At 37.8% G+C, this 22,250-nt stretch overlaps 1 protein-coding gene and 1 non-coding gene across 3 annotated transcripts in view; one reads left to right on the top strand and one right to left on the bottom strand.

Annotated features, from left to right (window-relative positions):
• Window positions 1-22,250, top strand: part of VPS8 (VPS8 subunit of CORVET complex) — a 295,718-nt gene that overhangs the window by 173,661 nt on the left and 99,807 nt on the right. For both annotated transcript variants that reach the window (XM_070372173.1, XM_070372165.1), the window contains exons 36-37: window positions 8,444-8,591; window positions 20,662-20,751. In XM_070372173.1, coding sequence (XP_070228274.1) covers window positions 8,444-8,591; window positions 20,662-20,751 — 238 coding nt within the window. The remainder of the gene's footprint in view (window positions 1-8,443; window positions 8,592-20,661; window positions 20,752-22,250) is intronic.
• On the bottom strand, window positions 15,049-15,155 carry LOC138989579 (U6 spliceosomal RNA). The gene has a single exon (XR_011465847.1). It is a non-coding gene; the product is annotated as a U6 spliceosomal RNA (small nuclear RNA).

Raw genomic sequence — 22,250 nt, 5'->3', positions numbered from 1 at the left:
CCATGAGATTAAATGACCCTTACTCCTTGGAAGGAAAGTTATGACCAACCTAGATAGAATATTCAAAAGCAGAGACATTACTTTGCCAACAAAGGTCCATCTAGTCAAGGCTATGGTTTTTCCAGTGGTCATGTATGGATGTGAGAGTTGGACTGTGAAGAAAGCTGAGTGCTGAAGAATTGATGCTTTTGAACTGTGGTGTTGGAGAAGACTCCTGAGAGTCCCTTGGACTGCAAGGAGATCCAACCGGTCCATTCTGAAGATCAGTCCTGTGTGTTCTTTGGAAGGACTGATGCTAAAGCTGAAACTCCAGTACTTTGGCCACCTCATGCGAAGAGTTGACTCATTGGAAAAGACTCTGATGCTGGGAGGGATTGGGGGCAGGAGGAGAAGGGGACGACAGAGGATGAGATGGCTGGATGGCGTTCATGGTGTCGCAAAGAGTCGGACATGACTGAGTGACTGAACTGAACTGAATTGAAACTCTTTGCATGCTAGACTAGAGACCAGAAATCTTTGTTCTTTTTATGGTCAGAATTATGTATGGATGTCATAATAGATTTATAGTAGTCTGACCCACTGTCTGTTTAAAGACTGTCTCTGTGGTGGTGTCATAGAACTGCCTTTTTTCTGTCTCTTCTGATTCCATCTATCCTTTGGGAGAGAGATGGTATCAAGTTTCCCATGCAAAACTGAAAGTGTATCAGATTATATTATACTGAGATGCCAGGACCTGCAGCTTTTCACTCTTTAATCTACTTGGGCCACATTAAGGCAGTCTTTTCTAGTAGGGTCAGTAGCAGATATTAGTGATACGGGGAGCTTTGCATTAGAAAAATGCACTTGCAGTTACCTCCATGATTATTATTATTATTATTACTATTACTATTATAGTGGTAGAAAAAATTGTTTTAGCTAACCTGTAAGTTTTTATTTGAAGTCTGTACAGCATTAAATTGATTCAGATATTGTACTTGATCAGGTTATACAGATAAGTTTTTTTTTTTCAATCCATAAAATCATTAGGCTTAAAAATCTATTCTTCCTGCTTATGCAGGAGATCACTCAAAACAATACACCTTTTTTCTATGAGTATCAGATAAGTAACAAAAATTCTATTGAGATTTGGAAGAGGACATTTTGACACTTGATTGTTAGATTAAGGAAATGGAAAGCAATCCTATCTGCTAAAGATCTATCTTCAATCTGTTATTACATTGATTTGATGTGCAGCATCTTTGCTGTTAGCCTGTCTCCTTTGGACTGTGCTTCATAAAAGTGTATATAGGATTGCAGCTGTTCCTCTCTGAGGAATACCAGCAGCTCTGCACAGCATGCAGAGTCAGCATGGAGAGTGAAGAGACCGAGTACTGGCTTCCTTCTTGCCGGAGGACAAGTTTCCATCTAGGCCAGTCACCTGTCCAGTTTTGTGGAACATTACTGTTGATTATGTTACAGTTTCGTGCAAATTGTGGGTATTGTCTTTGCTACCTATAATTAACACATTTAAAGCATTTTTTCAGGCAAATTGGCAAACTCAGGTTCTTGTTTAATTTGCACAGGAGTCCATTATGGAATTTTTAACATGGGATATATGTGGAAAGCTAAAACTTCAGCTTCATGGCTTTGTGAAGTGACTTGATTTGAATAAAAATTATATGGAAAATAATTTTCTTTGCTCTTATGGGTTGTGAGTCATTAGGCAACCCACTCCAGTGTTCTTTCCTGGAGAATCCCAGGGACTGGGGAGCCTGGTGGGCTGCCGTCTATGGGGTCGTAAAGAGTCGGACACGACTGAGCAACTTCACATTCCAAAGGTACTGGGTAGTCATCAGTATGCCACCACCTCCAAGGGCTGGATATATGGAAATGAGCAGAGAGTTCAGGCACTGAGGATTTAGACTAAACTGAGGTGGCCCACAGTTGTCAAAGCAACTCACTAAAGGAGACTCTTCTAGATCTCAGAGATCTAGAAAAGCAGTCTAGACTGGTCGGTCTATTTTTGTGCAGCTTTTAGAATGAAGGGGAAGGACTAGACCAGACTTTTTTATTCTTGAAAAATATTCATTTTCTTTGTCAAATATTTTGAAATCAGAAATTTTAATATTAGAATAATTTTAAGTTATGCTTTTCAAAACTGACATATAGTTTATCCTTCCCCAGAAATAGCCAATTATACTAGATTATAATTTTAATTGATTTTCACAGACTGAGTGAATATTTTCTCCAACCTGAATTTTGGAGTGTGTTTAGAGTTTTATGTGTGTGTGCGCATGCTTCAAATGACATACATATACTCTATTTTAAAGGTAACGAAAGAAAGCCTTGTGTGAGTCTTCTAAAATTCTCCCTTTATATGTATTTAAATGTTTACATCATGTGAGTCAATTCTGTCATTAAAATAGAAATTCCCTAAAGAGTAGATAAAGGCTAGGTCTAAAATACATAATTTTGACAGCCATTAAAATTAGCAATGAGTATTTGGCAAAGGAGGTAGCTGATAAAAGACATAATAGAAATATGCTTGAGAAATGGATATAACAAATTGCTTTTATGTGTAAGACTGATAAGCAGCAGTCAGAAATGGATGTAAATTTGTTAATGCTACAATTTACTTATTAAAGTTTTGATTATGTTGATTTGCCTGATCATTTCCCAGCAGACACATTATTTCCCTCAAAAACGAATGCATCAAAATCTATTCATTTGAGTGATTTGCTTGGTTTGATGCATATTCACATCTTCAGTACTTGTAAAGGGTTTTGTGAATAAATGTTCTGGAAAGAATTAAGTACTGTGGTTTATCGGCAGGTGCTTATGTCTGATTTTAATCTGCTCCATAGTCTTGCGTGTGTAAGACATATTACTGGAAGTCTGGCATAGGTATAATATTAGCACCACCTACTGCAGATGGTGACTGCAGCCATGAAATTAAAAGACACTTACTCCTTGGAAGTAAAGTTATGACCAACCTAGATAGCATATTGAAGAGCAGAGATATTACTTTGCCAATAAAGGTCTGTCTAGTCAAGGCTATGGTTTTTCCAGTGGTCATGTATGGATTTGAGAGTTGGACTGTAAAGAAAGCTGAGCTCCGAAGAATTGATGCTTTTGAACTGTGGTGTTGGAGAAGACTCTTGAGAGTCCCTTGAACTGCAAGGAGACCCAACCAATCCATTCTAAAGGAGATCAGTCCTGGGTGTGTTCATTGGAAGGACTGATGCTGAAGCTGAAACTCCAGTGCTTTGGCCACCTCATGCGACTAGCTGACTGAGCTGACTCATTGGAAAAGACCCTGATGGTGGGAGGGATTTGGGGGCAGGAGGAGAAGGGGACGACAGAGGATGAGATGGCTGGATGGCATCACCGACTCGATGGACATGAGTTTGGGTGAACTCCGGAAGTTGGTGATGGACATGGAGGCCTGGCATGCTGCGATTCATGGGGTCGCAAAGAGTCAGACATGACTGAGCAACTGAACTGAACTGAACTGTGTATAAACATATGGAAAGTACACGGACTCACCTTAATGTCAAGAATTGGTTTGCATTCCCTTTCTCTTTTACCTAATTGTGTTCTATTGAGACACAACTTTGGTTCTACAAAGAGAACTGTCATTCCCCTGTGCCATCTTCATCTATTTTCTCCATGTAGAACTTTCTGACAGGACTTGCTCCTAGCTACATCTGACTTTACGGCCCTAGTTCTTGTAATTTTCACTCCTCTGTTCTACATTTTGGGTCCCTCTGTTTGAAGACAGTCCAATGTACTGTTTATTTCATCAGTTCAGTTTAATTCAGTGTGTGTTTACCAAGCACCTGTTATTTTGTGACAGTACTGTGCCAATGCTGGGAAAACAGTGATGAATGTGGCACCGTCTTTGGTTTCAGAATTTATTGTGTAGTTGGGACGCTTAGATAGTTTTCAAGTTATGTGATCAGAACTCAGGTGGTGGTCTACATAGGGAATAGCCAGTCATTTAACAACAATCCTGCCTTAAAGGCAGTTGTGAAATGAAAAAAGAAGAAAACTTGATCTTTGGGATTTACAGCCTGTTTGAGGAGGTACTGAATTAGCCTCAGCATGTATTGAAATCCCCAAGCAGCAGAATTTAGTGAGATCCTTGCCAAACCTCTGGTCAGGACTGAGGTCATAAAGCTCTTAATTTGGAAAGGATTTTCTATTCTAAATATGATTCCTATTCTGTAACTGAAGGGTCTTGCTAATAAAAACAGGAGTGCTATGTACTACCATAAAGAATACTTAATAACTCCTAGATCATTCTCAAGTCCAGATATTCCTGCCTATGGCTGTTGGTGTGCTGCACCTGGATTACAGTTGTTTAAAGACTGATTCCCTTAAATCTTGAGGGGCACCTCTTAGGGTACACAGAGTACCTTGTAATCAGTCTGATTTCTGATGGGCCAGATAAATACAGTCATTTTCTATGTGCCATTATGAGAAAAAACTAGAAGGGTTGATTTAGACCATTAACCTTTCTGGCTGTCTCTCTCTGTTTCTACTTTTTTTTTTTTTTTTTTTCCTTTTTAGCTATTTTTTATTTGATTTTAGTGAAGTACAGTTGATTTACAGTGTGGTGGTAATATCTTCTGTATGGCAAAGGGAGTCAGTTATACATATACATATTCTTTTTCATATTCTTTTCCATTATAGTTTGGCACAGGATATTGAATATAGTTTCCTGTGCTACACAGTAGGATCTTTTGCTTATCCATTCTGTATGTGGGTTTGCATTGGCTAATCCTAAACTCCCGTTCCATCCCACCTATAGTCCCTTCCTCCACCTTGGCAACCACAAGTCTGTTCTCTGTATCTGTGAATCTGGTTTTGTTTCATAGATATGTTGATTTGTGTTGTATTTTAGATTCCACATATAAGTGAGAGCATGCAGTATTTATTTTCTCCTTCTGACTTAATTCAATTAGTATATTCTCTAGGTCAATCCATGTTGGCACAAATAACATTATTTAATTCTTTTTGATGGCTCAGTAATATTCCACAAGCACAGGCGCGCACGTGTGTGTGTGCGTGTGTACACCATTTGTTTTTTATCCATTCATCTGATGGACATTTAGGTTGTTTTCATGTCTTGAGTATTGTGAATAGTGCATGTATCTTTTTGATCTAGAGTTTTCTCTGGGTATGTGCTTAGAGTGGGGTTGCTAGAGCATATGGGAACTCTATTTTTAGTTTTTTGAGTAACCTGCATACTGTTTTCCATAGTGGCTGCACCAGTTTACATTCTAACCAACAGTGTAAGAGGGTTCCCTTTTTTCCACACCCTCTCTAGCATTTGTTATTTGTAGACTTTTTAGTGATAGCCTTTCTGACTGGCGTGAGGTGATACGTCATTGTCGTTTTAACTTGCATTTCTCTGATAATTAGTGATGTTGAGCGTCTTTTCATGTGCCTTTTGAACATCTGTATGTCTTTGGAGAAGCTTCTGTTGAGGTTTTCCTGTCCATTTTTTGATTGGGTTGTTTTTTTGTTGTTGAGTTGTAGAAGCTGTTTGTATATTTTGAAAATTAAGCCTCTGTGCCATCATTCACATATACTTTCTCCCATTCCATAGGTTGTCTTTTTGTTTTGTTTATATTTCATTTGCTGTGCAAAAGCTTGTAATTGCCTTACATCCCATTTGTTTGTTTTTATTTCTATTGTCTTGGGAGACTGACCTAAGAAAACATTGCTATAATTTATGTCAGAGAATTTTTTGCCTATGATCTTTTCTAGGAGTTCTATGGTATCTTGTTTTATAAATAAGTCTTTGAGCAGTTTTGAGCTCATGTGTATGCATAGTGTGAGGGTGTGCTCTAACTTCTTTGATCTATATGCAGCTGTTCAACTTTTCCAGCACCACCTGCTGAAGAGATTTGTCTTTTCTCCATTTTATATTCTTGCCTCCTTTGTCAAAGATTAATTGACCATAGGTGTTTGGGTTTATTTCTGGGATCTCTGTTCTGTTTCATTGGTCCATATATCTGTTTTTGGGCCAGTATCACACTGTTTAATCATAACTGTAGCTTTGTAATCAAAGCTTTGTCTGAAGTCTGGAAGGGTTAGTCTCCTGTTTTTCTTCTTTTTCCTCAAGACTGCTATGGCAATTCTGGGTCTTTTATGGTTCCATACGAATTTTAGGATATTTGTTCTAGTTCTGTGAAAAATGGATAATTTGATAGCAATCACATTAAATCAGTAGATTGCTTTGGGTAGTATTGCCATTTTAACAGGATTCTTCCAACCCAAGAGCATGGGATATCTTTCCTTTTCTTTGAATCATCTTTAGCTTCCTTTATTAATGTTTTGTAGTTCTCAGCATGGAAGTCTTTTACCTCCTTGGAGAGGTTTATTCTTAAATTTTTTTTGATGCAATTTTAAAGGGTGTTTTTTAAAATAGATTCCCTTTCTGCTATTTCACTGTTAGTGTAAAGAATTGTCACCGATTTTTGTTTGTTAATCTTGTATCCTGCTACATTGCTGAATTCATTTATCAGTTCTAGTAGTTTTTGTGTGGAGTCTTTAAGGTTTTCTATATATAATATTACATCATCTGTGTATAATGATAATTTTACCTCTTCCCTGCCAATTTGAATACCCTTTTATTTCTTGTCTGACTGCTGTGGCAGGGATTCCAATATGATCTTGAAGAGAAGTAGTGAGAGTGGACATCTTTGTCTGGTTCCAGATTTTAGTGTGAAGGCTTTCAGCATTTCACTGTTGAATATTATATTGGCTGTGGGTTTGTCATAAACAGCTTTTATGTTGAGCTATGTTCCCTGTATATCAGTCTTTGTAAGGGTTTTTTTAAAAAAATCACGCATGGATGTTGAATTTTATCAAATGCTTTTTCTGCGTCTGTTGAGATCATTGTATAGTTTTTGCCCTTTCTCTTGTTGATGTATCACATTGATTAATCTGCATATGTTGAGCCATCCTTGTGACACTGGGTTGAATCCAACTTGGTCGTGGTGTATGACCTTTTTTATGTGTTGTTAGATTGAGTTTGCTAATATTTTGTTGAGAATTTTTGCATCTATATTCATCAAAGGTATTGACCTGTAATTTTCTTTTTTTGGTAGTGTGTCTTTGTCTAGTTTTGGTATTAGGGTGACAGTGGCTTCATAAAACGTCTCTGGGAGTATTCCTTCCTCTTTGGTTCTTTTGGAAGAGTTTGAGAAGGATCCGTGTAAGTTCTTTGTCTATTTAGTAGAATTCTCCTAAGAAGCCATCTGGTCCTGGACGGTTCTTTTTTGGTAGGGATTTTTTTTTTTTTTAATTACAGATTCTATTTCATTTCTAGAGACTGGTCTATTCAGACTGTTAACCTTTCTTTAGAAGGTTAGTTTTCCAAGCAGTCATTTTTGTATCTTCTTAACCCTGTTCCAGTTCTTTATATACAGAGCTTTGGTTGAGGAATTCTGAAGAGAAGATAGACTCCCAGAAAAACTGACTTATTTGGAGGGTAGAGAGAAAATGATTCTTAGATTTCCAATGAGCAGCAGTTGATTTTTCTAAATATTTCCAGTAGTCTCCACCATGATAAAACTAATCCTCGACCTCCACAGCTTTTGTGTAGGCATTATAAATAGCAGACTTTGTGAATGGCTGACATTCCAGGCAAATGAACCATAAATTTAATATATCTTACTCTTCATCCACTTGCTTGTTTTCACAACAGCCAAATAATTAGCTGTTGCTGCATTGTGCAAGATGCTGTTGCAGGCTTTGAGAATTCATTAGTGAGAAGATACCTGGTGGCTGCCCTCACAGAATTTATAGTCTTTTAGGGAAGATGGATAATTAAAGAAGTGATTACAACATGATGTGATTGGTACTATAAGGGAAGTAGAGTAGGGACAGTTGTTGAGACTGGAAGATGGCTTATTGTATATAGTCATTCACGGATCAAATTATTCAAACTAAACTGAGTTATCTTTGGGTTTTTTTGAGCAATAATAGAACTTTATATGTGATTTAGAGGAGCCCGCACTGAATCTCATTTCCATAATTATTCAAGGTAAATTGAGAAGCTTTGTGATTTAGAATGTCTCTATCGTATATAATTCACCTTAATAACTTAAGTAACATTAAGACTTTTAATTCACAATTTTACCCGACCAAAAGGTAGTCTTGGTTTTAAGGTAACATTTTGTGTTGTTGTTCAGTCGCTGAGTTGTGTCCAATTCTTTGTAGACCATCAGGCTCCTCTGTCCATGGTATTTCACAGGCAAGAATACTGGAGGGGGTTGCATTTCCTTCTCCACGGAATCTTCCGCACCCAGGGATCAAACTTGCATATCCTACATTGGTAGGTGGATTCTTCACCACTGAGCCACCTGGGAAACTTAGCATGCTTTTTACCTGTAGCCTTAATTACAGATATGATTAAATAATGCTACTCTCTTGCCTTTTCTGTTTTCAGGGAAGGTATTCATGTAAATCAAGAATCGCTGCAGATATCTCCCTGTATAATAGAGCAGTTCATTGAGCTCTTGTGTCAGTTCAGCCCAAACCACGTTATTGAGACGCTGCAAGTCCTTGAGTGCTACCGCCTAGAAGAAACTATTCAGGTAAGACCAATGCTGTAGAGAAGGAAAGAGTCAACGTTTATCATTCACTGTTTTACAGATGAGCACAGGGAGATGCATATGTTAAATCAGTTGCCTGAGTTTATGCCCAGTGTGTGCTAGCATCGAAGAATGAACCCACTTCATTTGACTCCATGGTGCATGCTTTTCCTTGCTGTGATAAATTGCCTCTCTGTTCACTCTGGTGAAGTCAGAAACAGCACATGCCAATAATGGTTATTAATCAAGTTTCACAGGCATTTTAGCCAACAGGACAAACACAGAAAAAGGAATACAGTAAAAATATTAAAAGTGAAAAACCAAACTCTTACTTGCAGACACTGATGGTTTAGATAGTCTTGTGATAGTGTCGTGAGACTTATGAGGCTAAATGGCAGTTAGCACAGTCATTGCCTTGATTCTCCTTCCTTGTTTTCTTCCATTTCCAAATGGAAATGTGTGTGTGTATGCACATATGTGCATATGTATATATACGCACATGTTCTAATCTACCCTAAGAGGCTAGTATGTTCCCTATTTAAAGTTGATTTTAAGCTGCCATTATGTCTTTGCCATCAATACTGGTGAAACAGTAACCTGTATTTTCTGCATCCACTCCTAAACGCCCCACATGATTCACTTCAGTTCACTTCAGCTGCTCAGTTGTGTCCGACTCTTTGTGACCTCATGAACCACAGCACGCCAGGCCTCCCTATCCATCACCAACTCCCAGAGTCCACCCAAACCCGTGTCCATTGAGTCAGTGATGCCATCCAACCATCTCATCCTCTGTCGTCCCCTTCTCCTCCTGCCCTCAATCTTTCCCAGCATCAGGGTCTTTTTAAATGAGTCAGCTCTTCGCATCAGGTGGCCAAAGTATTGGAATTTCAGCTTCAAAAACAGTCCTACCAATGAACACCCAGGACTGGTCTCCTTTAGGATGGACTGGTTGGACCTCCTTGCAGTCCAAGGGACTCTCAAGAGTCTTCTCCAACACCACAATTCAAAAGCATCAATTCTTCGGCGCTCAGCTTTCTTTATAGTCCAACTCTCACATCCATACATGACCACTGGAAAAACCATAGCCTTGACTAGACGGACCTTTGTTGGCAAAGTAATGTCTCTGCTTTTTAATATTCTGTCTAGGTTGGTCATAACTTTCCTTCCAAGGAGTAAATGTCTTTTAATTTCATGGCTGAAATCACCATCTGCAATGATTTTGGAGCCCCCAAAAATAAAGTCAGCCACTGTTTCCACTGTTTCCCCATCTATTTCCCATGAAGTGATGGGACCAGATGCCATGATCTTCGTTTTCTGAATGTTGAGCTTTAAGCCAACTTTTTCACTCTCCTCTTTCACTTTCATCAAGAGGATCTGTAGTTCTTCTTCACTTTCTGCCATAAGGGTGGTGCCATCTGCATATCTGAGGTTATTGATACTTCTCCCGGCAATATTAATTCCAGCTTGTGCTTCTTCCAGCCCAGCGTTTCTCATGATGTACTCTGCATATAAGTTAAATAAGCAGGGTGATGATATACAGCCTTGATGTACTCCTTTTCCTATTTGGAACCAGTCTGTTGTTCCATGTTCAGTTCTAACTGTTGCTTCCTGACCTGCATACAGGTTTCTCAAGAGGCAGATCAGGTGGTCTGGTATTCCCATCTCTTTCAGAATTTTCCAGTTTATTGTGATCCACACAGTCAAAGGCTTTGGCATAGTCAATAAAGCAGAAATAGATGTTTTTCTGGAACTCTCTTGCTTTTTTGATGATACAGCATGATTAAATTGTTCTAAATTTTTAAAACCTGAACTCATACTTTTGCATTTTTACTATTCATCTTTTTTTTTTTTTTTTTTTTTAATTTGGTATACACTCCCCATCCTGAACCCTCCTCCTCCCCCTCCCCATACCATCCCCTGGCCCCCAGCGCACCAGCCCCAAGCATCCAGCATCGTGCACTGAACCTGGACTGGCATCTCGTTTCATACATGACATTTCACATGTTTCAATGCCATTCTCCCAAATCTTCCCACCCTCTCCCTCTCCCACAGAGTCCATAAGACTGTTCTATACATCAGTGTCTCTTTTGCTGTCTCCATGATACAGGGTTATCGTTACCATCTTTCTAAATTCCATATATATGTTAGTATACTGTATTTCTGTTTTTCCTTCTGGCTTACTTCACTCTGTATAATAGGCTCCAGTTTCATCCACCTCATTAGAACTGATTCAAATGTATTCTTTTTAATGGCTGAGTAATACTCCATTGTGTATATGTACCACAGCTTTTTCATCCATTCATCTGCTGATGGACATCTAGGTTGCTTCCATGTCCTGGCTATTATAAACAGTGCTGCGATGAACATTGGGGTACACGTGTCTCTTTCTCTTCTGGTTTCCTCAGTGTGTATGCCCAGCAGTGGGATTGCTGGATCGTAAAGGCAGTTCTATTTCCAGTTTTTTAAGGAATCTCCACACTGTTCTCCATAGTGGCTGTACTAGTTTGCATTCCCACCAACAGTGTAAGAGGGTTCCTTTTCTCCACACCCTCTCCAGCATTTATTATTTGTAGACTTTTGGATCGCAGCCATTCTGACTGGTGTGAGATGGTACCTCATAGTGGTTTTGATTTGCATTTCTCTGATAATGAGTGATGTTGAGCATCTTTTCATGTGTTTGTTAGCCATCTGTATGTCTTCTTTGGAGAAACGTCTATTTAGATCTTTGGCCCATTTTTTGATTGGGTCATTTATTTTTCTGGAGTTGAGCTGTAGGAGTTGCTTGTATATTTTTGAGATTAGTTGTTTGTCGGTTGCTTCATTTGCTATTATTTTCTCCCATTCTGAAGGCTGTCTTTTCACCTTGCTAATAGTTTCCTTTGATGTGCAGAAGCTTTTAAGTTTAATTAGGTCCCATTTGTTTATTTTTGCTTTTATTTCCAATATTCTGGGAGGTGGGTCATAGAGGATCCTGCTGTGATGTATGTCAGAGAGTGTTTTGCCTATGTTCTCCTCTAGGAGTTTTATAGTTTCTGGTCTTACGTTGAGATCTTTAATCCATTTTGAGTTTATTTTTGTATATGGTGTTAGAAAGTGTTCTAGTTTCATTCTTTTACAAGTGGTTGACCAGAGCACCACTTGTTAAAGAGATTGTCTTTAATCCACTGTATATTCTTGCCTCCTTTGTCAAAGATAAGGTGTCCATATGCGTGGATTTATCTCTGGGCTTTCTATGTTGTTCCATTGATCTATATTTCTGTCTTTGTGCCAGTACCATACTGTCTTGATAACTGTGGCTTTGTAGTAGAGCCTGAAGTCAGGTAGGTTGATTCCTCCAGTTCCATTCTTCTTTCTCAAGATCTTTGGCTATTGAGGTTTTGTATTTCCATACAAATTGTGAAATTATTTGTTCTAGCTCTGTGAAGAATACTGTTGGTAGCTTGATAGGGATTGCATTGAATCTATAAATTGCTTTGGGTAGTATACTCATTTTCACTATATTGATTCTTCCAATCCATGAACATGGTATATTTCTCCATCTATTAGTGTCCTCTTTGATTTCTTTCACCAGTGGGAATACATATATCTTTAAAATTTTTGTACCGCAACAAGGAACCAAGAAGATATACAAGCCAGTTTTTTTTCTCTAATGCCAATACAAAATGTACATTCTGTCTTCTTGTGTTACTTTTCCTTACACTTCAGTCACCTATCAAATTTGTTATGAATTTTGTATCTGAAATAGAATGCTTTTACTCAAAATAGGTAAGTTCCATGTACAAAACTCCAAAAAATTGTATATGATGCTCAAAATGAAAATTTTTAATTAATTAAATTGCCTTAGACATGCTTAATCGTGTTATTGTCAGATATCAGTATATATATATATATCTGTTATCAGTACAAGTTGCCAAACTGACTTACCAATTTTAACAAGGTGATTTCTGTATTTTCACCTTGATGTATATGGATGTTTTAATTAAACATTTTAATCTATTATTCAAAATATGTATCTAAGAGTTTCTCTAAATGCCAGTTGGAAGACAGAATATATAGATGCCATTCATTCTTCAGTGCAAGGGAAGTACTATTATTTTAAATTAATTATTTTGGAATTGTTTCTTTATAAATGTAATTTAAACTAACATTTTATTCTTATTTTGGTAGTACCCAAGCATTTCCCACTTATAAAATAAAGTTTTGGACTACAAAAAAAAAAAAAAAATAAATTGTTCTAAATTATGAAATATTTCAAAATATACAGAAGTGTGCAAAATATCAAATACATATGTGCCCATGAACCCAACTCTTTAGATATTAATATTTTGCCATACTGGCTTCAGATCTTTGTTGTTTGTTTTAGAAATAGGAGAAAGTCATCCTTTATCTATCATGTCTCCCCTGAGGTTTCCACCAGCCTGAAGATTGGAAGTTTCTTCTTCCCATCCTTTTAAAAAAATTTTTCCTATATATGAATTGAATTTACCTATAAAACACAAGTTACAGTTTTGTATGCTTTTAAATTTTGTATTAACAGCATCACACATAATAATCCTATTGCAAATTGCTTTTTGTTAATTTTTTGTCTATCAGTTTTAATGCATGTAGCTGTAGTTCTTTCATTTTCTTTTTGTGATGCAAAGATAGTTTATTATGACACCATTTATGTAAAATTAGGTAATGTTTACAATTTACAATGGATCAGCTATATCCCATGGGAATCTAGCATGTCACGCAAAGGAATAAATATTTTAACAAATAACACTTCAGTTGTCGTGAACAGTTGATCAGAAATTTTGTTTTTAAAAAAAGAGCCTCAAACTAAACAGTAAAAGTTTTGTATTGTCAGAGTAGTTCTTTCATTTTAATGTCCATTGAATGACCATGCCACAGTTTATATATTTCCTATCAGAGTGTTGCCAGTTTTTTACCATTATAAACAATGCCACTCTGGACATCTTTGTACATATCTTCTACGTACCCATCTGAGATTTCTCTAAGTAATATGTGTGAAAGTGGAATTCTTTAGACAATAGAGTAGCTTAATTCTACTCATATTGCCAAGTTAATTTCTTACTTGTTTCCATTCTCATCATTAGTGTTTGAAATGTGCTATTTTTTTATGTCCTTGCTGATTTCGAGTATTTTAGACTTCCTAATTTTTGCCAGTATGATTATTACATTGCTTACTCATGACGTTGCATATCTTTCCATATGTTTAGTGACACTTTGGATTTTCTTTTCTCTGAATTGTGTATTCATATCATTTGTCCAATTTCATATTAAGATTTTACCCTTTCTTACTGATTTCTAGAAGTTCTTTCTAATTTCTGGATCTCTAGTTCTTTACTGATTCTGTGTGTTGGAGATGCCCTCTTTCAGTCTGTTACTGCGTGTCTTTTAACGTGTTTTTAGTGACTTCTATTTTAATTTATCGGTCTTTTCCTTTAGTGTCAAAATTTTGTGTGTGTGACCTTTATTTCCTACTTTAATGGCATAAAGGATATCCTCTTATATGAGTTTTGTAGTTTGAGACTTTTTTCATTTAGGCATTTAATACATCTGGAATTTATTTTTGTAAACTGATTGAGAGAGGAATTTATATATATATTTTTTCCATGTACATGGTTAATGGTCCATGTGGCTGTTTTTGGCTGTGATAGGTCTTCATTGCTACACAGGCTTTTCTCTAGTTACGGTGAGCGGAGTCTGCTCTCCAGTGGTGCGTAGGCCTCTGATTGTGGAGGCTTCTCCTGTTGAGGAGCATGGACTCCAGAGCACCCAGGCTTCAGTGGTTGTGATACATGGGCTCAGTAGTTGTGGCTCTTGGGCTGTAGAGCACAGGCTCAATAGTTGTGGCGCAGCAGCTTAGGTCTTTAATCCATTTTGAGTTTATTTTTGTGTATGGTGTTAGAGAATGTTCTAATTTTGTTCTTTTACGTGTAGCTGTCCAGTTTTTCCAGCACTGCTTATTTTTTTTTTAATTTTATTTTATGTTTAAACTTTACAATATTGTATTGGTTTTGCCAAATATTGAAATGAATCCGCCACAGGTATACATGTGTTCCCCATCCTGAACCCTCCTCCCTCCTCCCTCCCCATACCCTCCCTCTGGGTCGTCCCAGTGCACCAGCCCCAAGCATCCAGTATTGTGCATCGAACCTGGACTGGCGACTCATTTCATACATGATAATATACATGTTTCAATGCCATTCTCCCAAATCTTCCCACCCTCTCCCTTTCCCACAGAGTCCATAAGACTGTTCTATACATCAGTGTCTCTTTTGCTGTCTCATATACAGGGTTATTGTTACCATCTTTCTAAATTCCATATATATGTGTTAGTATACTGTATTGGTGTTTTTCTTTCTGGCTTACTTCACTCTGTATAATAGGCTCCAGTTTGATCCATCTCATTAGAACTGATTCAAATGAATTCTTTTTAATGGCTGAGTAATACAAAAATATGGAACGCTTCACGAATTTGCGTGTCATCCTTGCGCAGGGGCCATTCTAATCTTCTCTGTATCGTTCCAATTTTAGTATATGTGCTGCCGAAGCGAGCACCCAGCACCGCTTATTAAAGAGACTGTCTATTCTGCATTGTGTATTCTTGCCTCCTTTGTCATAGATTGGGTGACCATATGTGTGTGGGTTTATCTCTGGGTTTTCTGTCCTGTTCCTTTGATTTGTATTTCTGTTTTTGTGCTAGGGCCATACTGTCTTAATAACTGTAGCTTTGTAATATAGCGTTGAGTCAGGGAACCTGATTCTTCCAGCTCCTTTTTTCTTAAGATTGGTTTGGCTATTTGAGGTCTTTTGTGTTTCCATATAAATCATAAAATTTTTGCTTCTAATTCTGTGGAAAATGTCAGTGGTAATTTGATAGGGATTGTGTTGAATCTACAGATCGCTTTGGGTAGTATAGTCATTTTCACAATATTCTTCTAATCCAGTAACATGGTATATCACTCCATCTGTTTGTGTCATCTTTGATTTCCTTCATCAGTGTCTTATAGTTTTCTGAGTATAGGTCTTCTGCCTCTTTAGGTAGGTTTATTCTTAGGTATTTTATTCTTTTTGTTGCAAAGGTAAATGGGATTGTTTCCTTAATTTCTCTTTGTGATCTTTCATTGTTAGTGTATAAGAATGCAAGAGATTTCTGTGCATTTATTTTGTATCCTACAACTTTACCAGATTCATTGATTAGCTCTAGTAGTTTTCTGATCCTAAAAGACTAAAGGCAGCTAAAGGCATCTTTAGGATTTTCTATGCATAGTATCATACCATCTGCAAGCAGTGACAGTTTTACTTCTTCTTTTTCAATTTGAATTTCTTTTTATTTCCTTTTCTTCTCTGATTGCCATGGCTAAGACTTCAAAGACTGTGTTGAATAATAGTGACCAGAGTAGACACCCTTTTCTTGTTCCTGATCTTAGAGGAAATGGTTTCAGTTTTTCACCATTGAGAATATTGTTTGCTTGTCATGAAAAGAAAAAAGTGTTGGTTGCTCAGTCATGTCCAATTCTTTGCAACCTCGTGTCCGACTCTTTGCAACCCCATGGACTGTAGCCCTCCAGTCTCCTTTGTCCATGGAATTCTTCAGGTAAGAATACTGGAATGGGTAGCTATTCCCTTCTCCAGGGGATCTTCCTGACCCAGGGATCAAACCCCAGTCTCCTACATTGCAGGCAGATTCTTTACCATCTGGGCCACCAGGGAAGCTCATGGACTTGTCATATATGGTCTTTATCTTGTTGAGATAAGTTCCCTCTATGCCCACTTTATGGAGAGATTTTTTTTTTCTTTTTATCATAAATGGGTTTTGAATTTTGTCAAAAGCTTTTCTGCATCTGTTGAGATGAACATACAGTTTTTATTCTTCAGTTTGTTAACATAGTGTATCATGTGGATTGATTTATGGATGCTAAAGAATCCTTGCCTCTCTGGAATAAATCCCACTTAATCATGGTATGATCCTTTTAATGCATTGTTGGTTTCAGTTTACTAGTATTTTCTTGAGTGTTTTTGTGGCTATATTCATCAGTGATATTGGCTTGTAAATTTTTTTTGGTAGTGCCTTCGTCTGGTTTTGGTATCAGAGTGATAGTGGCCTAATAATATGAACTTGGCAGTGTTCCTTCCTCCACAATATTTTGGAAGAGTTTCAGAAGGATAGGTGTTAACTCTTCTCTAAAAGAGCAAGAGAGTTCCAAAAAAACATCTACTTCTGATTTATTGCCTATGCCAAAGACTTTGACTGTGTGGATCACAATAAACTGTGGAAAATTCTTCAAGAGATGGAAATACCAGACCACCTGACCTGCCTCCTGAGAAATCTGTATGCAGATCAAGAAGCAACAGTTAGAACTGGACATGGAACAACAGACTGGTTCCAAATAGGAAAAGCAGTACGTCAAGGCTGTATATTATCACCCTGCTTATGTAACTTATATGCAGAGTACATCATGCGAAATGTCGGACTGGATAAAGCACAAGCTGGAATCAAGATTGCTGGGAGAAATATCAATAACCTCAGATATGCAGATGACACCACCCTTATGGCAGAAAGTGAAGAAGAACTAAAGAGCCTCTTCATGAAAGTGGAAGAGGAGCATGAAGAAGTTGGCTTAAAGCTCAACATTCAGAAAACGAAGATCATGGCATCTGGTTCGATCACTTCATGGCAAATAGAAGGGAAACAATGGAAACAGTGAGAGACTTTATTTTCTTGGGTTCCAAAATCACTGCATTTGGTGATTGCAGTCATAAAATTAAAAGATGCTTTCTCCTTGGAAGAAAAGCAATGACCAACCTAGACAGCATATTAAAACAGAGACATTACTTTGCCAACAAAGGTCTATCTAGTCAAAACTATGGTTTTTCCAGTAGTCATGTATGGATGTGAGAGTTAACTATAAAGAAAGCTGAGTGCTGAAGAATTGATGCTTTTGAACTGTGGTGTTGGAGAAGACTTTTGAGAGTCCCTTGGACTGCAAGGAGATCTAGCCAGTCCATCCTAAAGGAAGTAGTTCTGAATATTCATTGGAAGCACTGATGCTGAAATTCCAATCCTTTGGCCACCTGATGCGAAGAACTGACTCATTGGAAAAGACCCTGATGCTGGGAAAGATTGAAGGTGGGAGGAGAAGGGGACGACAGATGATGAGATGGTTGGATGGCATCACTGACTCAATGGACTTGAGTTTGAGTAAGGTCCTGATGCTAGTGATGGACAGGGAAGCCTGGTGTGCTGCAGTCCATGGGGTCGCAAAGAGTCAGACATGAGTAAGCAACTGAACTGAAATGCTTGATAGAATTCACCTGTGGAGCAGTCGGTACCTGGACTTCAGTTTGTTGGGAGTTTTTAAATTGTAATTTTGGTTTCGGTACTTGTGGTTAGTCTGTTCATATTATCTCTTTCTCTTTCAGTCTTAAAAGGTTATATCTTTCTAAGAATTTGTCCGTTCCTTCTAGGTTGTCCATTTTATTTGTATATAGTTGTTTGTAGTAGCCTGTTATGGTTCTTTGTATATTATTGGTGTCGGTTTTAACTTGTTTTTCATTCTGCTGTTAACTCCTCCTTCTGTATTTTAAATTCTTCTTGTATTCTTCAGCTTTGATAATCCTCTTTTCTATTTTCTTTTTGTTTCAGTTATCACTGTGTTCATCTTATTTTCCCATGTTCAGATAGCATTTTATTAGTAATGCTTTGAACTCTTTTCAGGTAAATTATTTATCACTTTTTGTTTCCCATCCCCTTAATGAATTTTTCTCTTTCATCTGAAACACATTCCTCTTTTTTATATCTTGTTTGACGTTCTCTGTTTTTCTCTGTGAGATTATGTGAAACAGTTCCCAGTCTTGAAGGCATGTCCATATGTGGGAGCATCCCTGTGAAGTCTGCTTGTCCCCAGTGGCATCGGTGGAAGAGCTAAATTTAAAGTGAGCGTAGGCTGCGTCCTTCCCTGTTCTGTGCTATCAGGCTCTGTATTGCTGGCTTGCAGGGCTAGAGTCACTGCCGTGTCAGGGGTGATGCCAAGGCCTGAGGGTCTGGAGCAGGGTTTCTTCCCAGTGTGATGGTGATATTCGCCGTGGTTCGGGGTGTGGCTGGGACCTGAGGGCTTGGGACTGCACTTCTAAGATTGTTCACCTTTTTTTTTTTTTTTTTTTTAATTAGCAATTGTTATTTACTTACGGCTGTGCTCAGTCTTCATTGCTGTGCATGAGCTTTCTCGAGTTGCAGTGAGCAGGAGCTACTCTTGTGGCTGTTCTTCCTTGTGGTACATGAGCTTGTCATTGCAGTGGCTTCTCTTCTTGCAGAGCACGAGCTCTAGGTCCCCACGTTTCAGGTGTAGCACACAGGATCAGAAGTTGCTGCTCGTGGGCTGAAGAGCACAGGATTAGTAGCTGTGGCATACTGGCTTAGTTGATTTGCAGCATGTGAGATCTTTCCAGACCAGGGATTCAATCTGTGTCCCCTGCATTTGCTGATGGATTCTTAACCACTGGACTACTAGGGAAATCCAATTTGTGCCCCTTTTTTTCCTGGTGTGCACACATTGGGTAGAGGCAGGGTCAGGGCCAGAGTGGCTGAAGCCACACTAATAAGCTGGATCCATTTTTACCTCTGTGCAGTTGCATCAGCAATGGCAGTCTCCTCCCTAGTTAGAGGCAGGCTGAGGGCCTGGGCTGGTTCCGGTCTTTCCTGATGCTTGCACTTAATTGTGTGCAGGCAGTGACAGACACTGACACGGCTGGAGGAAGGGTCAAAGTCCAGGCAGCTGCTGCTCCCTCCCAGGTACAGGCATGCACGCTAATCCCTGCAGTGGCTCTCCGCTCTGGCTAGATGCAGGGCCATGGCATGAGGTGGCTCCACTCCCTCCATGGCCACTTGGGCTCATTGGAAATGAAATTTCTAAAAGGAAATTTTTTGAAATGACTTTTAAAAGATTGATTATTGCTGGTATGTGCTGTTAATTTTTGTGCATTGTTTTCCAATCTTGTATTTTTTTTCATTCCCTCACCAGATGTCTGGGAACTCTGGGATATTACCGAGCAGCAGCAGTGAAAATATGCATTCTCTCCTTATTTCTGATTTAAAAAGTTGGAGAAGGAAATGGCAACCCACTCCAGTGTTCTTGCCTGGAAAAGTCCATGGGCAGAGAAGCCTGGCGGGCTGCAGTCCATGGGGTTTCATGACTGAGCATGTGTGCATGAGGATGGAGGGAGATGGGTTGGTAGCAATAAACTGGTAGAACTAAAAGAGATAAATAATAAAAGGGGATGTGTCTAACATTTTATATTAAATATGGTGTTTATTTTAGGATTCTAATAGATGATTTTTATTAAACTAAGAAAGTTCAGTTACCAGTTTGGGTTACAGTGTTTTGTATTGTTTTTATTTTTGTCAGAAACGGGTGCTGCATCGTATTACTTGTTCTGCATTTATTAAGATGATTACATCTTCCCTCTTTGATCTCTTCACCTGTTAATATGTTATTTGTGCCTTTCTTTTTTCTGACTCCTGAGAAAGTTTAAAGACTAACGTAGGATTTTTTTAAATCTCACTGTTGTTTCTTTTTATGACATTCTTTTCTGTATTTATTTTCTTTTTTCTTGGCTTAACTGATATTTCTTTTTTAACTTATTAGAAACTCCTGGTTTATTAATTTTTATTAAGATCCCACAAGCTAATTTATAGTGTTTTCATTGTCTTTTTGTTCTAAATATTTTATGAATAATTACACTTAGCAATTTCTGGTGTATATTATTACTATTTATGTGTACATGTTACTTTTTGTTCAGTGGATATACATAATTCAGGTGCATAACAACTTTTTAAATAAGTGAAAAGAGAATGAATGACTTTGGTTCACTTGTAGTCCCAAATAGGCCACTCTAAGACTAGAAAGACAAATATTTGCATGTTATGCTGTAGAGCATCAGTAATATACTGTTTAGCATATGAATTCATTATTTATTATCATAGAACTTTTTCATCCTTAATAGGATATTTTGACTCCACAAACAAGATTTTTCAACAAAAACTTTATCTTTTTTTCTTTGCTAGATTACCCAGAAGTATCAACTTTGTGAAGTCACTGCTTATCTATTAGAAAAGAAAGGAGATATTCATGGTGCCTTCTTAATAATGCTAAAGGTAACATGTTACTCTGTTTGCTTTGTCATATTTCTGTCTAGCCCTCTATCCATTTATCAATTTATTTTTTTTTCTTGAGATAAAATTGACGTAAAACATTGTGTAAGTTTTCATCAGTTTCTTATGTTTCAGAGTAAGTTGCAGACAGCAGTACATTTTATCCCTAGATATTTTTATCATGCATGTCTTTAACTTGAGTCAATCTATCTTTGTATCTTTTTTAAGGTAAAATTTACATCCAACAAAATCCTCCAGTTTTGAATGTACCATTTAATGAATCATAACAATGCATGCACTTGTTTAACTCCAGTGCCTAACAAGATAAGAGAACATTACCTTCAGCCCAGAAAGTTCCTTCACAGTCAGTTCCCAATTTTGTCCCCTCAGAGAGAACAATTTGAATTTTTTTCTCTGTGGATTAGTTTTGCCTTTTTTGTTCATTCATACTAATGGAATCATCCCATAGATACTCTTGTATAATTCTTCTTCCATTTGGCATAATGCTTTTAAGATTTATCTCTGTTATTACATGTATCAGTTCCTATTATTGTTGAGTAGCATCTAATTGTATGACTATATCACAGTTTATCCATTCTCCTGTCGATTGACACCTGAGCTATCTCTAGTGTTTTGCTATTATGAGTAAAGTTGCTATGACTGCTTCTGTGCAAAAATGTTTTCCTTTCCCTGGGGTCAATACCGGGGAATGGAATTGGTGCCTCACAAGATAGGTAGAGGTTTAGTTTTATAAGAAATTAGCAGACCACTCCAGTGTTCTTGCCTGGAGAATCCCAGGGACGGGGGAGCCTGGTAGGCTTCTGTCTATGGGGTTGCACAGAGTTGGGCATGACTGAAGCGACTTAGCAGCAGCAGCAGCAGACCTCTTTCCACAATGGCTGTAGCATTTTATGTTCCACCAATAATGTATGAGAGTTCTGATTGCTCTACATTCCGACAGCAGTTGGTGTTACATCAGTTCTGTAAAAAATTTCTTTTAATTGTTATAAAATTTACCGTTTCAGTGGCATTAAGTATATTCACATTGGTATGTAGCCTCGCCACATCCATCTCTTTTTCAGCTTCCCAAACTCATTAGACCAGTTATTCTTCCCTGCCTGCTAGCCCCTGGCAACCACCATTCTACTTCAGACTCTGGGAATTTGATCACTAGGTACCTCACATAAAAGGAATCAAATAGTATTTGTCTTTTTGTGTCTAGCTTATTACAGTTAGCATAATGTCTTCAAGATTTATTCATATTGTAGCACATGTCAGAATTTCATTCATCTTTTAAGGCTTAATAATATTCCATTATATATACTACATTTTGTTTTTCCATTCATTCAACAGTGGACACTTGGGTTGCTTCCACATTTTGATTGTTGTGAATAATGCTGCTATAAACATGGGTATACTAATATCTTCTTGAGTCCTTGCTTTCAGTGGGATTGCTGAATATACACCAGAACTGGGATTGCTGAATCAAATGGCAGTTCTAT

The sequence above is a fragment of the Bos mutus genome, chromosome 1 (genome assembly GCF_027580195.1).
Source record: "Bos mutus isolate GX-2022 chromosome 1, NWIPB_WYAK_1.1, whole genome shotgun sequence".
In the NCBI taxonomy this organism is placed as follows: Eukaryota; Metazoa; Chordata; class Mammalia; order Artiodactyla; family Bovidae; genus Bos; species Bos mutus.
Note: the sequence above shows the minus strand (reverse complement) of the source record. Positions and strands in the feature narration are given on the sequence as shown.